A 16075-nucleotide genomic window follows, 5' to 3' on the forward strand; every position below is an offset into this window, starting at 1 on the left:
ACTATACTAAATTTAATTAGTATAGTTCAGTTTACCTGTTAATATGTACTAGTAGAGTGTAGGTGAATGGTTTTGTCCGCTCTGTACATACAGTCATGATTGTATACAGCAACCACAAGAATAGAACAGTTAGTTGACAGGATCGCTTTCAATAATACAGTACTACTACATGTACTACTACTAGTCAGTAGCAACAGGAATGCAATCAAACATTCCTGACGAGCTCGTACGAGTCATACTACTGTAGGCTCGATCAGCGAATCCCCTCCTCCTCAGGCTCCTGCGCCTACCGTACTCACTGGATTAGAAGCCCTCTACTGGCTCTAGCTCTGCATCGTCAGTGTAGTTTTTGTATCCTTGCCCTTGTAGTCGCGTGCAGGTACCGGGGGCTACAATACCGTAAAAGCCCGTGTAGGCCCCGGGCGTATAGAATCGATTTCCTGGGCGTATACAAGGGCACGGGCGTTATTTTGGAACCGGGCGTATACTTGGAATAGGGATAGCAGTGTATTGGGTATCAGCACCTGTACATGTACTGGTGTTGCCGGCATACCTGGGCGCTATTTTGAAACAAAAGTGTTGACTTCCCCTGACTGGGCGTGTACACGGAGGGTGGGCGTATTTTCGAGTGGGCGTATACACGGGCTTTTACGGTATTGAAAAATTGATAAAATGCCAATGGATGTAATAATTATTATAACGTGCTACAGTGGATTTAGTAGTACATGTACATGTAGATGTACAGACAGTGTGAATGACTGTGAAGAAGTAAAGGAGGTACATGTACATGTAACTGGTTGGTGCGACTTCAGCGATACTAGTACAATGTACATGTTCTACTTCGGTTAAATGTAATGGCTTTCGTAACCTGCTGATGAGACTCGATAGAATCATGCTACGATGACCCGACTTGTAAATTTGAGATCCATTTTTTCTGCTCGTCTTGACCCTGCCTCCCCTCATTGCTACTTCCGTTTTCGTATTTTTATTTTCATTTATTTTCTCTTCATTTCTGACTCTTCTTACTGGTTGTCATCGCTTTCATAATATTGGGCAGAACTGCCCGTTTGCCATGCGATGTAAAATAAATAAACAACAACAACAACAACAACATGTTGGTTGGTTGGTTTATTTTAATTCGCACAATAAACGGGAACTAGGCCCAATGATATAAAGGCGAATGGATAAGCCGCATTTAGAAAAGAGAGGACGGGAATTAGAAAATTACGAAAGAAGAAGAACCCAGAGCTACGTCTCGTTACGGCCTGAATGCTATTTCATTTTTGGCAGCAGACAGATGGAACATGCTTCCACCTGGATGTCGTCAAGCTAAGCCCCTTTCTGCATTTGTCACAAGCACCAAGTCATTCCTAGGGTTCCCAGTAAAAAGGCAACGCCTGTTGGGAGTTCCCTAGTAAAATAATACTAGTTACGACTACTAAGTATCTGACAGAGGAGTCAAGCAAGTATCAAGGAGTGACAGGGTGGTCGAGGAGAGCTAGGGGGCGGGCTAGTCTGAGGAACAATAATTTATGGTAGGCAACGTATGCTAAACTTTTTTCTGTCTTGCTATGGTCCGAACTTCATCCGGCAGCAGGTTCCAGAGTGCAGATCCTGCGACGGACGGCTGAGAAGCGCTAGAGCGAGTGGAGGATGGCTGACTGAGCAGACCACTGGACCTCTGATGACGGGTTCCCCTGCCAGCAGATCTGACGAACAGTACAGATAACTAGCTTTCCCGTGAAGGCACCTCTAGACAAACACTAGTAGCTTGCGCTTGCTGAGTTCGCCTATCCGGTACAAGCCGTGCTGCACCAGCAGGGGATGCGCGGTTGACGGGTTGTGTAGGGTGGGTGGCCGTCGATAGCTCGGATAGCCCTGTTCTGTAGCAGACCCAGGCGATCAAGCTGGCGACCAAGGAGCGCGGGGAAGAAGGCGTTACTGCCATAGACTATGTCAGAGATGACAACAGCCTGCACGAAGAGACGCCGTGCAGATCGGGATAGGGGGCGATGGGCTCGCCACAGCGCACCAATCTTACGGGTAGTCTTGCTGACAATTCGGTCGACTTGAGCGTCCCATGAAAGCTTACTATCAAGTACTACACCGAGGTATGTGGTAGTCGATGCTGTTGGAACGGCTACTCCACGACACTGGACAGTTACGAGAGGGTTGTCCACCTGTCGGTGAGGAAGAAAGGTCACAGCTCGGCTTTTGGTAGGGTTGAGGACAAGGCTCCTCGCCTGTAGGCTGTAGCCAAACAGGTAGGTTGGTGACTGCCGTCCTAAGCGTAGCAGAGGCAGCCCCAGCAGAACTCTGCGAGGAATACAATGCTATGTCGTCCGCAAACTGGATGCTTGACTTGGGGTGGTTTGCGCCCTACGTGGGAGCTCGCGCTTTTCTCCCCGACTTGAATTCTCACTTGACTGACTCACGATTGCCAAGCACACGAGAACTTCGAGAGGTCCATCGAAACTGTTTTCCTGTCCCCAGCGCGGCCTAGCGAATTAGATGGTTTGGAGGCAAAGTTGTGAATGGCCAACGGTCCTCAGCGTTTGTTCAGTACATCCATGAGCGACAATGACTCGCGCTGCAATCTGGCGTCCGGGAGGTGTTTGTCGCGCTGGAAACGGAGCGTCTCTGTATTGTGAATTTGTATCAGGGAGTCGTAAAATACCAGGGAGTCGTAAAATACCGGTATTTTCGACTCCCTGGTTTGTATCCCTGAGGATGTTTTGGTATGGAGAGCACCGTATAGTATACCATGGGTATACCGGAATATGTTGTGCTCTTCAGACACATCTTCCTCACACGAGTCACAGCCTACTCAAGATGAGGGGTGAATTCCCCGAAACATTGTGTATTTTATTCAATTAATTTTTATTGTCATGAGCAATGCTCTAACCACTGAGCTATGGGACCGGGCTGAACTTAGAAGGCGCTGACAAGTTTTTCACTCCAAAGGCAGCTCACAACACGTGCCACACATACTGATGGCACTTGGGTCTTTCTCCCTCCCCCAGGGGACCAACCACGGTCAGGACCTTACCAGAAGTGAAAGAGAGTGATACATTTTTGAAAGGATTGGGAGAACTTCAAAGTCAAAGGATCAGTTGGGGAAGTGAACTGCCTGAAAAGAGAAAAAACTGCCAGACCTACCTTACCAGGAGTCCAGGACTCGAACCCGGGACCTTGCTTGTCATGAGCAATGCTCTAACCACTGAGCTAGCTATGGCCCCTATATGGGACCAGCTGAACCTACTACTGTAGAAGGTGCTGACAATTACAAGTAAGTTTTTCACTCCAAAGCGGGCAAAGGCAGCTCCTCCTGGCGCTTTTTTCTCTTTTCAGGCAGTTCACTTCCCCAACTGATCCTTTGAATTTGAAGTTCTCCCTACATTATAGGCCCTATCCTTTGAAAAAACGGCTTTATTGTGCAAGTACTGTATTTCAAGGATTACCCGTACGGCCGGCCGTACCAGGCCAGAGGCTCTACAATTTTTTTTTTTTTTTTTTTTTGAGTTGGCACCTCATTCAGGGGATGGCCCACGCCTGGTAAAAAGAAAAAGAAAGAAAAAAGAATGTCTGGCACCTATGTATTCAGGGGATGGCCCACGCTCTACAATTGTAGCTAGCCTGTCGCGAGGGCCGATCTCCTACTCAGATAAATTTCGAGCAGGGAGTCATGGTGCTTTCTTGCAGGTTTGCCGAGTGGAATGTTCGATGGACTTCTCGTGTGCTCTTATCTGGATGGGAGTCGTGAGTCAGTCAAGTGAGATCTACATGACAGTGTACTACTACGAGGTGATTTGGCTTTTTTTAACATGGTTGTAAAATGACGTTTTTTCAGCCACTTCTAGGCAAGCTACGTCTAAATGAATTGTTGCAAGTGGAAGTGCTATCCTTCATGCCCGTTGTCTAAAAAATGGGAATGATCCCACTTTGGAAAGTGTCCTGAATCATGTCCTACTTTCAAAGTATTCTCAGGATTCAAATAATTGGTGTCATTTTTTAACAAATTTGTAAAATGGCATCACTAACTGGGATATTCGGTCATCAATGTTCTGAAGTTGATAGATATCACTTAACTTTTCAAGGATTGCCAGTGGATGAAAATTAATCTGTCAACTGCATTGTATGCTGCGAAAGCCGTGTTTTTGTATTTGTAACTAGTGGCTGTGTAATACGGTAGAATTGGATAGGTAGCATAGCATCGCAACCATGTTTTCGTTCTCACAGAGTGTATTCCGTGACCTACTGTTCTTCATTATTGTCTTTAGTGATGGCAAGACGGCCTGACGTCGTCCAAAGGCCCTGCGGAAGCAATTCACTGCCCTCCTCGTCCATTCAGGGGCTTATTTTACACATTTTACACAAAATGGCAAAGCACCCACCACTAGTTATACCGACGTGGAAGGGAGAATTAATTTATATGCACCAAATGTTCTGGTCAATGTTGATCTACGATAAACTGGCTCTCATTTGCCACCACCCATGTTTCGATACAGCCATCCGGAGCAGAGAAACACCAAAATAAAATGTTAAAAATAGCCAAATCACCTCGTACTAGCCTGGTATCTCAAATCCTCAATCTGTTCCCTCTTCCTTGTTTACTACATGTAGAACTTTACTAGTCTTGTACATGTATTTTACTGATGGGTTTCTTCCAACATGGACGCATGTAGCAAGTGGGATTTTCGCTGGGTCTAACCGAGTTTCTCGCGAACCATGAAGTTGTTCTCCTTCTAGTGACCAGCCTCTTTTCTGCTAAGCTCTTTTCCAAGATTCAGGAGATCTGACCTAAAGCTAAGAGCCTTTCGCGAAACACACACTACATGACATTGTAGTAATCTTCACCACAAGTTTCTGCACAAAAATGACAATCTCAGAAACAAGAATGGACTCGGATGGAGAGCCAATGATAATTGCATAGAAAAAAAGGACCAAGGAACTACAAGTCACGCTATGATGTCCACTAACACCACCAGTTACTTGACAATCAGCTCATGCGATCACCGTGTATTGCACGACACTGACCAACGGTACGGTTGTAGTTCCTTGGTCCTTTTTTCTATCTCAGAAACACACCGTATGTGACACTATGAAGCGCAGTTTTTTTCCGTAAAAAGAAGTGGCCAGCATGATATGCAAGATGGTGGAGTGTTGAGTGCACAAACACAAAATTTAATGCTGAGTGCAGCATCAAACAGCTAAAAAAGTGCTAAGCAGTGGACGAAACGAAGAGCACGCAGGGTGCACCATATGGAGAGAGAAGGATGTAAAAAAAAGAAGAAGAGGGCCTATTACGAGAAATGTTACCAGAAATGAAGCCGATGGATGAGCAGGAGCGGAGTAGCGCCACAAGGAACAGAATGACACTTGCGTTTGTAGGCGCATCAGGACACGGGAAAACGATGACGTAAATATTGAATGCAAGTCATGCAAATACGCACAAAGCACAGCAGCAGATTGGGCAGCAGTTTGGCTGCAGCAGGCGACAGCCACCTGCAATCAAGCAAAAAAAACAAAAACTGCGCCAAACAACATACACAACAGCTCCAATGAGAACAAGCACGCAAAAAAACAAATAAAAAACAGGAGGAATGAAAAGCTCTAGACTCGGTTGTCATCAAATCTTTCTCGACATATGTAATGCAAGGTCAAACCATTGAGCTATCTCTATTGTCGTAACACAGGTTCCGATTCTGTAAGGCATGTGCATTGTGGCAGGAATTCCTTGCCATCAGCAGTTCCAGCTGTTTCGCATGCAAGTCCCTAAACAAACACATGCAGTGAAGTGACCAGCGGAAAGGTTCTTGCAGTGCGGGCGCATCGGGGGGAACGGCTGGGAAGATGGCAATCATGGCAGGCAGCGGGACGGGCTATCAAGCACATACATGAAGCCATGGACCGCTGGTCAATGTTCACCGGGCCCCTCGCCACAGGTCTGGAGCACGCGCTTCCTTGAAGGAAGCAAGTAGTCAGACTACTGAGCGCGTGGAAGCCTGAACTTGCAACTGGGGAATCCACACTACCATGGCAATGTGCTGAAGAAACGTGGGCTGGGCGTAGAGTGATGCTGCTGTACATGCTACTGGTGCATGGCGTACAGAGTGGAGACTGTACATGGGCCAGATCAAGGCAGCCGCGGTTTGCACAGCAAAGGCAGCATCATGGACGTAACATACACACACGTCACCACTGCTTGGACAGCAGAGGTATCGTCGACATAACACACGACCATCACCACCACCACCACAGCACGTACCACTAGTTGGCACGGGGCGATCAGCACAAGAACAGGGAGCAGGGAGCAGGGCCCAGAACACGCACAAGAAAGGGGTATATGCAAAAGAAGAAGAAAAAGAAACACGTGGACATAGATGAATCTCTCACACGCACGGACATGCGAGCGAAAGCACACACACACACACACACACACACACACACACACACACACACACACACACACACACACACACACACACACACACACACACACAGCAACACAATTGTGCACGCTAGTGGGAACCAAGTCTCCCTTCCTAAACTATAGTGGACGCAGCTCCTACTGGATTCTCGGCGTCACCCTTCTTTCCAGACTTGTCAAAGTCTAATGGGGCGTAGTTGGTGGACTGTGTTCCCTTGTTAGCAGCGGCGGCTCCACCCTTGGCTCCGTCTTTGTGAGCATGGTCGACATTTGCGTAGTGAAGCTAACACATACACACAACACAGCACACAACACAGTTGGATTAGACAGGTAGCAGCCGGAACCGCGGGCACAGCAGCAGCAACAACAGCACCACTGCCGCCGGCGACTTTAACAACACCATCGAGAGGTTTTGATCCGACCGACAAGGCTCACACAACTTAGTTCAGAGACGAATACATTACAGGAAATACACACATGGGCCAGTGCATGCGAAAACGTGTCTTCGGGGGAAACCGATTTCTTTCAGAATTTTGAGAAAATCGCTCGGAAAGAAGAGTTATATTTTTTGTGGCTCGATCGCGGATCTTATCTACATTCCTAATCGATCTCAAGACGACAAGAGAAGCGACAAGCGATCGACTTGCAGCAATCATCATGGACGTGGCGGCGCAGGAGGAGTTGGAAGTAGCACTTGAGGAAGGGCCTCTGAGTAGACACACTCGCGGCAGACGCCGAGCAGCACGTCGGTTGAGCTGTGCCGCTCGCGTGATTATCGTCGGCGCGTCAGAAGAGATCGGCAAGGTTTACTATCGACGAGGAAGACGACAATTTATTTGGCGAGTCGCGAGTCGGAGCAGTCGGCAACTAGCAGCTGTACTGCTCACAGTGACTCTGACGAAGCCCCAGCTAAGTATCCGGGAGTGAAAGACTCCTGCGTTGAGGTTGAAGGCGAGTCGAGAGCGGATGAATTAGGCGGAGATTCTGTGGACTCTGCAAGCGACGATGAGCAGGACACGCTTCAGAGCATTGTCGCTGTGGACTCACTGATTCTCGAAGGCTGTGGCTGCGTTCGAAACTACCATTTCAGCAGCTTCACGTCGAGCGCAATCCTCCATTACGACGATGAAATCCAAGGACCTCGGCATTTTTTTATATTGGTGTGCTGGCTGCCCTGCACGCATGACGATCCTGTCATGTCGACTGTCGACATGTCGTGCATCAGTCGACAGCTTCTGCAACGGAACGGACGCGCATCACATTTGGATAAACTGTGATGGGATACATCGTGTGTGGAACCGTGTTTATTCAGCTCTATGATTGTGGTTGGCAGAACATGACTGTGTGCAAGTGGACAAGGAGAACAATAGCTGTCATCCTGGTGCACATGGAAATCTGGCAATGTGCCTTGGAATAAATTTAGTGCAGAAGTGGGAGACAGAGCGCAGCAGTTTATTCTGAACTACAGCTTAGTGTTCAGTCGCCTTTTGCCTGCAGCACCAAGAGGGAGAGGTGGGGAATCTCCCATAAACTTACCTACATCTGTCGCCTACAAGTTTGCCCTTTCGGAACTTGTCGAGCAGTCTGGTGAATCGCAAACCTTGGGTTACTGTATATTTGTGTATCTGTCACAGTGTGGACTAAGAAGTGCAAGTCCATCGAGTTCATGACGCAACGGATAGATGTGTGCAACAAGTGTGAGCTGCTCCAGGACGATATTCGTCCGCCTCGTGCATAGGATGAAAAGAATACTGCAACGAAGCCACTCCGTCACCATGTTGTCTTAGCACAAAAAGAACGCGAGTTCTTGTTAGCTCAACGTCGCAAGAACTTGCTGGACAACGTTGCCCGGTTTTGACTGGAGAACACGGCAGCCTTCATTGAATGTCTTGGCCACTTCTAAAGGCTGATACGCAAAACTGTTGCTTCTTTCAGCGACACTGTAGATAATGCATTATACGAGGCATATTCTATGTTGGACAATGCCATAGAAATCATGGTCTCTATGTACTTTCAAATGTGATATCCAACTTTATCTTCCACAGAGGTGTTCTCTAGACCCCTGTGATTGATTTTCAAGAAAGAAAAAAAATTCCAAAAATTTGCCCTTAGACACGGTATTGCATGCACTGGCCCACATGATGATGATGAAAACGAGAGAGAAATATACCCACCCTTCATTCACGGGAGGAACAACTAACCAGAAAAGGAAACATTGAAGAAACAAGCAGCGCAAGCGAAAGCCAAAACGCTCTCATCAGCAGAACGTGCATGTACAAGTGCACGTGCATGACGAATACATTACAGGAAATACACACATGATGATGATGAAAACGAGAGAGAAATATACCCACCCTTCATTCACGGGAGGAACAACAACTAACCAGAAAAGGAAACATTGAAGAAACAAGCAGCGCAAGCGAAAGCCAAAACGCTATCAGCAGAACGTGCATGTACAAGTGCACCTACAACGCACCCACAGCAGCAGCGCAAATAAAGCCAGCGCACCACAATAATCTACATGCATCAAATAATAAGGAATCCAAAGTGCAACCGAAAATGTAGCCAGATCTGCAGAAGGATGCGCGACTGAGTAGAGTCCGTGTAGCCATGGAACCTCATGACATCAACCAAACACAGAAAAGCCGTGCCAAATAAAAAAATAAACAAATCGAACGCAAATAATTCAAAACTAGTAACACTGAGCCGAGAAAATTCAACTGTGACAAATTACGACAAAATAACATGCAAGAAGTCCTTTCAGTTTGGCAACTGCTCGTTGCGTGGCTCCACTGCCCACCAAAGGACTTCCTGGGGATCACAATCCTAAACAGACGGACGTACGAGCACCGCAACCAACTCTGATATTCCGCACGCCATGATCAATACGACGGCGCGCCACACACCGCTGATCATCGTCGCTGTACCCTTCCCTGAGCACGTTACCCTGTCGCTGCACCCTGCGACGGACATTCCACAGTTCCACCACCTTGATGGCTACCAGCACATCATTTTCAGCCGGTCGTTGGTCAGCCTTCCTCTGTAAAACTAATAGGTCCTGCGTTTGCACCCGCTTCACTGGGCCCTCACGCTTATGGTTCGCTACACTTGGTGGCTCCTCCATCTGCTGCCGCCGTTCTATTTTCGCCTCGATACAGGCCACCGACACTGTGCATCCGGCTTCTTTGTCCAATGCGGTGTTGCCATTGACGACCTTCTGCTTCAGGTCGTTACAGTAATCCACACCATTCACCAGATGGGCCACGTTTGGTTTACCTTCACCCAGTTGGTCACTCATTTCCCTTGTCATGTAATCACTGTCACTCACATACAAATACCGTCATAAAATATAAAACACAAGTTTTTCTCCTCTTTTCTATTTCTTGTTTTTCATTGGCTTTAGCATGTTCATTCACATTCTTCATCATTCGTGAGAACTAGACCTGGTCTAGTGAGAAGGCATTCTACTGCCTGTAAGTCTGGTGAAGTAAAATAAAGTAACAACAACAACAACTCATCTCAACCTTGTTGACTTTCCACTGCCTGATTGCTGCTTCAATAACTGGCAGAAAGTGCATACTCATGTGATCACTCTTCCTTCCTTGCCAACATCATTTCCATCTCCACCAGGTCCTTCTCAGCCTGATCCATGGCTGATACCAGCCCGGCACTGTCCACAGTGGCGGGCTGGTGGAGTGACGGACCGATCTCCAGTGACGCTCGCCGTCCAAGCTCCGCTCGGTCAAATACATACACCCGTTGTTTCCTCATGCCATGGAAACGTAATCCTGGTACTTGGGGCTGTCCTTACCCGCACAGTACTGCTGTCCATTAGTCTACCGGTAGACTCAGCCTCCACCGCAGAGTGCTCCCCTTGCAACTCTGCTTCGGCCACTCGTATCGCATGCTCGCGTTGAGCACGCGTCTCCTCCTGTTAGATGACACGCTCCTTTCGAGCGTTCTTCTCTTTCACCTTTCTCTCCAAGTACTGCGCGAGTTGATTCCCCTCGAAACCCAGGGCCTTGCCAACTCGCTGAACCTGCTCTACCAATATCAGTTCCCCCAGCAGACTCTGCTGCGTATCCCGAGCCCTCACTGACCTCCGTTCTCTCTTCGTGGCCATTATCTGTCAGCGTAACTGGACCAACACTACCAATCTATCCTGGCGTGATCGCCGAAATTTGATCCGCTCGTTGCGTGACTGAGAGGTCCTGCTCCACGTGAAACGTAGACAAGTGACGTAGAGAACAGGCGGCTGGGTTAGGGTCAGAGTGCTTCGCGTGTTTTGGGTCCAGATTCGTACGCGTACGTGTGGCACACACAAAGAAAGTGCGTCTGCTAAGTATCATTCAAATTAGTGAGAACATTGCCAAATTCGGAACGGAAAATTCCCTGTACACATTTCATGTGATTTCTTCGAGTGAATGCAAAGCAGAAAGAACAGGCTTCTCAAACGTTACGGGGACGCAAAGAGGAATCAAGGTTTTCTTCACATCCTTTTCCCGAATACAGAGCGAAACATCTCCATCGTCAGCAGCAGCAATCAAAATACCTGCAGCCTGTAGCTTCAAATTGGAACTTTCATTCCCACACTGTTGTTTTTAGTCTTTTTTACATCATTGAAGACAGTATGATTCAGAAGTCACAAAGAGAGTTGTAGAAACTGCTGGGGAAATGTTTCATGCGCAGAGAGCCGAGCTTTTTGTATACATCGGAAAGTAGGGATTCAATTGGAGCTCTTCTCTCTCATGTGGTTAGTCAGTCATATGTGAAAATGTGTCTGAGGTCCTCGCTGCAAACAGTGTTTAATACCCTAAAACAAGGGCAGAGTGTACCACACACAAGGCAGAACAACAGAAATCAAAAGCTTTCTCGTGACTCCAAGTCTCGTGTTCGAAGACACTCGTCTGATGAGTGTTTTTGAACACGAAACTTGGAGTCGCGAGAAAGCTGTTGATCTCTGTTGTTCTGCTTTGTGCAAGTCATATGTGAGGTAGAATCAGGCAAGTGATAATACCACACTCACTTCATCCTTAGGAGGAGAAGATGCCTGGGTGTTGGTCTTGCGGTAGCTGTTCAGGTACAGAACACCAGCACAGGTACACCGAAAGCAAGTGTTACAAGCCGAATAGAAGAACACATCGCAAGCGAGGAAAGGAGCACAGAGCAGTGGGGTCTGAACACCAAAAAACGAATAGACAGAAACACGCTCGACAGTGTAGCAAAGTAGGAGGGCAAATGCAGCATTTCCCTTCGCTGATGGTGTACAGGGAGTCGTAGCATACACTTTGATTCCCTGCACTCTCGTACTCTTGGTACTGCGACTCCTCGTGTTTGTGTCGAGCGCCTGTGTTGAATCTTGGTTCGTAACAGCACTGCAAAACTAGACGTGACAAATCCGTGTGGGTTCACTTCCTGCGATCAGTTACACAGAGGATGTCCACTGCAGTCGAGGACTCGAGGCACGGCTTACTTCTGCAGAGTACGAACCCTTGCACACAACAGCGCTGAAGCACGTAGGTCGCACCTGTGCAGACTAGCACCGTGCCTGTGGACTGCCTGCGCGTGGCCAGCGAACTGCGCTCATGCTCACACAGACTCCGTGCACCGAAGTAGTAGCATATGGGAAAAAGAAAAAATGTCTCAGTACTCCCTGTCAGTTTTGTGCTAGATTGTGCACGTCTGACTATACAAAATCTGGTTAGTTGGTGGAATCGATCGCATAACTTGTGCCCACAAATTCAATTTCCCATGTGCAGAAGAAATTCAGTTCGAATATTCAGCAGCTCTTCGTTCTGCGAAGCCAAACGAACGAATGTTCGAATATCCGGGATACTCGTTTCAGCTCTAACAACAACACAGTGCAGGTCACTGCTGCTTGTGTCAACACACACCCGCACACCAACACACCAGCACACCAGCACACCAGCACACCAGCACACCAGCACACCAGCACACCAGCACACCAGCACACCAGTATAACAATAGACGCATAGCATAGATTACCTGACACCAGCAGTGCTATTGCCTGACGGCTTGTCACCTGCAGTATTCAAATACAGAACAGCAGAAACACACACACACACACACACACACACACACACACACACACACACACACACACACACGGCGGTCAACTCGACGATCTCCCAGCAATTTTTGACATCAGTCTTCCGTGGCCATTTGGTCCACTGATGCCACCAAGCGTAGCTACTAGCCAGAGATCAAAAGAGCAAAGAACTCGTAGACTGCAGCTACGGCAGACAAAGCAAGACAAGCGCGGAAAAGCATACGCACTTGAACTTTCAAGAAAAAACGACGCAATAAGAGAATTGCGTCAGGCGAGTCCAACCCAGCAGGTGTTACACACTCTCGGTCAAGAAGACTGCAACGCAGGGAGTTGTATTGTCATGGTTTTACAAAACATTATGAAATACAGTACAGTGCTTGCAGCATTTATTAAAAGCAGCTGAAAGCAGCTAAATGCATCCAGCACAAGCCATCTCAGCTACATGCATCCAGCACAAGCCATCTCAGCTACATGTACAGTTGTGGCAAGTGAAATCCGCCATTTGCCATACGGGACAGCGCCACAAATGGTCACCAATGATGTAATGCACTGCGCCTAATTTGTACTATAGAGCCGTATGCATCCCAAACAGATCGAAAGGTCACAGCGTAGATACACACAGTTCACAAACATGGTACTGAAGTACACATAAGAAGTATTGGTATCCAATCCCCATTCATTTTTGCCAGCACCTTTTGAACCTTGACTGTGATGAGTACGAGTTTCGTCATCAGACAGATAAAGATAAGTTGTATGGAACACATGTACTGTACGTAAGCAGGGCTGCAGACTGCATGGTGCAGTCCCTTATGCCAAGTGTCGGATTTCACTTGCCACAGCTGTACATGTATTTAGGCGAAGCGTTCTACAGTCAACTTCGCTAATAACGACTGCGGATATAACGACAATTCGCGAATAACGACAGAATTTCCATGCCCAGAGCAAAGTCCCATCCTACTGTAATACATAAGACTTCGGGTATAACGACACTTTGCGAATAAGGACACCTTTCTGATGCCCCGCTGAGTGTCGTTATAAGCGAAGTTGACTGTGCTTACGGTTTCTTAAAATGATGACAACCAGCAGGACGACCAAGACAATGAGAACGATGACGCCGATGATGATCCCAGCAATCGCACCACCCGACAATCCACCCCTCGCTTCCTCAGTAATCGCCTCGTTCGTAGTTTGGACTGTGACTGGATGGAACAACGAAGACGACGACACGAACAGAAGCAACAACAAAGCCGGCGCACAATCAAGGTCAACAGCATGCATGATGTATCTACATGTACTATTTATTCCCTGCATGTCGGCACCAGTCAATAGGCAAATGGGCCAGTTCTTTGCTACAGCTGAGTGGCACACATTTGTACAACTAACTGTATGCACAAACTATTTTCAGCTGCCCTCTTTAATTTCAACCCGGCCACAGCCCTGCTGGCACAGCTGAAAGAAGTGTCCACACCCAGCACCTGCCTCGGGATTAGGGTGATACAAAAAGCCGGGATAGTTGGACGGGCCATAAATGCAACAGTGCAACGCACATCATGCCTGATATAAAAAGCATCGAAAGACTCGGATCACATCGCAACCTCATTTCAGCGAAGCATTAGTTGTTAGGACACCCATGTACAAGCGCCGCGCACAACCCTAAAGCAGTTCGTCGTAAAGGTGAGCAAATTGTCCAGCTACAAGTGCTACCCGTACTCATTCGATCAGAAGCTGGGGCTTCTATTTTTTAAATACCAATTTTGACCAGGCTTCTATTCAAAACAAATGTCTATTCAAGAGGGGCTTCTATTCGAGAGGGGCTTTTATTGTTTCATTCCATACCAGTATTCCAATCTTATCTCTAAAACTTTCATATTCACAGCAACCCGGCCCAGAGTTAGTTTGTACACACGACCAGGACATGTACCAATATGTGCATGCACGAGATGTTTTTGCGCACACTTGACCTTACCATACATGGCACTACCTGGTCATCCCATGCATTGCGAATAGTAGTCCGGGCTTCTACTGTATAAGCAGAAATATTCGTCTGGAATTACCTTCGTCTTTTTCGTCCAAGGAGCTTTTCGATTAAATTAAATGCCGGACTAATGTCGATTCGTCCAGCATTTCAATGCACTCTTACACAGCAGGCCCGGTAATGTGCGGACACCAGGTTTTCCCTATCGGCAAAAGATGACACTGTGCCCCGAGAGGCGAAGGATACGCCTATTCCTGCCCTGGCAAATGCATCATGTGGGCAAAGTTTGAAAATTGGCTATTGGAAGCTGAATGGAGATCGCCAAGCAGTCAAACTCAGCGGTACGTCGATCAGAGTTACAAATGCGCATTGCGCCGCATCACGTTGTGTTGTGCTGTCAATGAAGGGCTTGCAGATATGTCGCAGATGAGTGAGAGATAGGGAGAGATAGGGAGAGAGGGGAGAGAGAGAGAGAGAGAGAGAGAGAGAGAGAGAGAGAGAGAGAGAGAGAGAGAGAGAGAGAGAGAGAGAGAGAGAGAGAGAGAGAGAGAGAGAGAGAGAGAGAGAGAGAGAGAGAGAGAGAGAGAGAGAGAGAGAGAGAGAGAGAGAGAGAGAGAGAGAGAGAGGAGAGAGAGAGAGAGAGAGAGAGAGAGAGAGAAAGAGAGAGAGAAAAGATGAATGATGATGTATCATTGTTGTACTTGTAGTTGTTTACCAAAAAACAAACAAAAAGAAAAGGAGGAAAAATCATTACTCTCACCAGTTGCTGTTGGAGGAATAGTTGAAGGAGCCACTGAAACAAGACCGATCGAGATGAGTGGAGAGAACTTTATTAGGACACTTGCTCGACGGCACAGAGAAAGGCAATCAATCACAAATGGCAATGGCAGTGGTAATGACAGTGGCAATGGCATAGATACTATGTGCATTGGGGTCATAGCAGGGTATGCCATTAGCAGGTTGCTTCGTGCACACATCACGATAACTAGTCACGGTCGGTATCATGGCCAACGGTGGGGTATGTGTGCAAAGCCATCAATTGAGTAGCCCAGTTATTATTGCACCTGCTGCAGAGCAGTGAAGTGAGATATCAACAGTTATCGTATTAGCAGGCGCAATGCGTGGCGTGGCGCGGCGGCGGTGGCTAACGCTTCGCAAGGCCAGACACGCGGCTCTTGCATTAGGATTAGTATTAGCCAAAGAGGTGGCCTAGTTAAAAGTGCACTCGTGCCAAGCAAGCGCAGTTCCAGTCGCAGAAGTGCAACAGACTATGAACAAGTAGGCTAGAGGGATGAGCTTATTCGGGGGTGAATGCCAGGCATAGACGTAGCTAAGCGTCAACACTTCAGGCTAGATAGTCCAGATTCCTCCTGATCACTGTTGATTACCCACCCAATCAGCAGACGAGAAGCTGTTCGTCACAGACTACACGCCGTATGTTCACAGTATTAACTGATTAGCAGCCAGAGGTCCACACAACATCATATCCCATCAGTGATAATTTGATCACCAAACGATCGACAATGAACACGTCGCCCGAGGCAGGGAGCGACAGCCGCCGGACAGAATGCACGGTCGTAGGTTGCAGTCGCCCCCGATG

At 47.6% G+C, this 16075-nt stretch overlaps 1 protein-coding gene across 4 annotated transcripts in view; it reads right to left on the reverse strand.

Annotated features, from left to right (window-relative positions):
• Positions 1–5094: 5094 nt before the first annotated feature.
• LOC135808336 (uncharacterized) overlaps positions 5095–16075 on the reverse strand; it is a 28623-nt gene continuing 17642 nt past the window's right edge. For 2 of the 4 annotated variants that reach the window (XM_065321509.1, XM_065321510.1), the window contains 5 exons: positions 15236–15268; positions 13559–13699; positions 12437–12473; positions 11457–11502; positions 5095–6713 (listed from right to left, as the gene is read on the reverse strand). In XM_065321509.1, coding sequence (XP_065177581.1) covers positions 6546–6713; positions 11457–11502; positions 12437–12473; positions 13559–13699; positions 15236–15268 — 425 coding nt within the window. In that variant the 3' untranslated portion in view covers positions 5095–6545. The remainder of the gene's footprint in view (positions 6714–11456; positions 11503–12436; positions 12474–13558; positions 13700–15235; positions 15269–16075) is intronic. The other 2 variants (XM_065321512.1, XM_065321511.1) reach the window with 2 other exon arrangements.

This window comes from Sycon ciliatum, chromosome 2 (genome assembly GCF_964019385.1).
Source record: "Sycon ciliatum chromosome 2, ocSycCili1.1, whole genome shotgun sequence".
In the NCBI taxonomy this organism is placed as follows: Eukaryota; Metazoa; Porifera; class Calcarea; order Leucosolenida; family Sycettidae; genus Sycon; species Sycon ciliatum.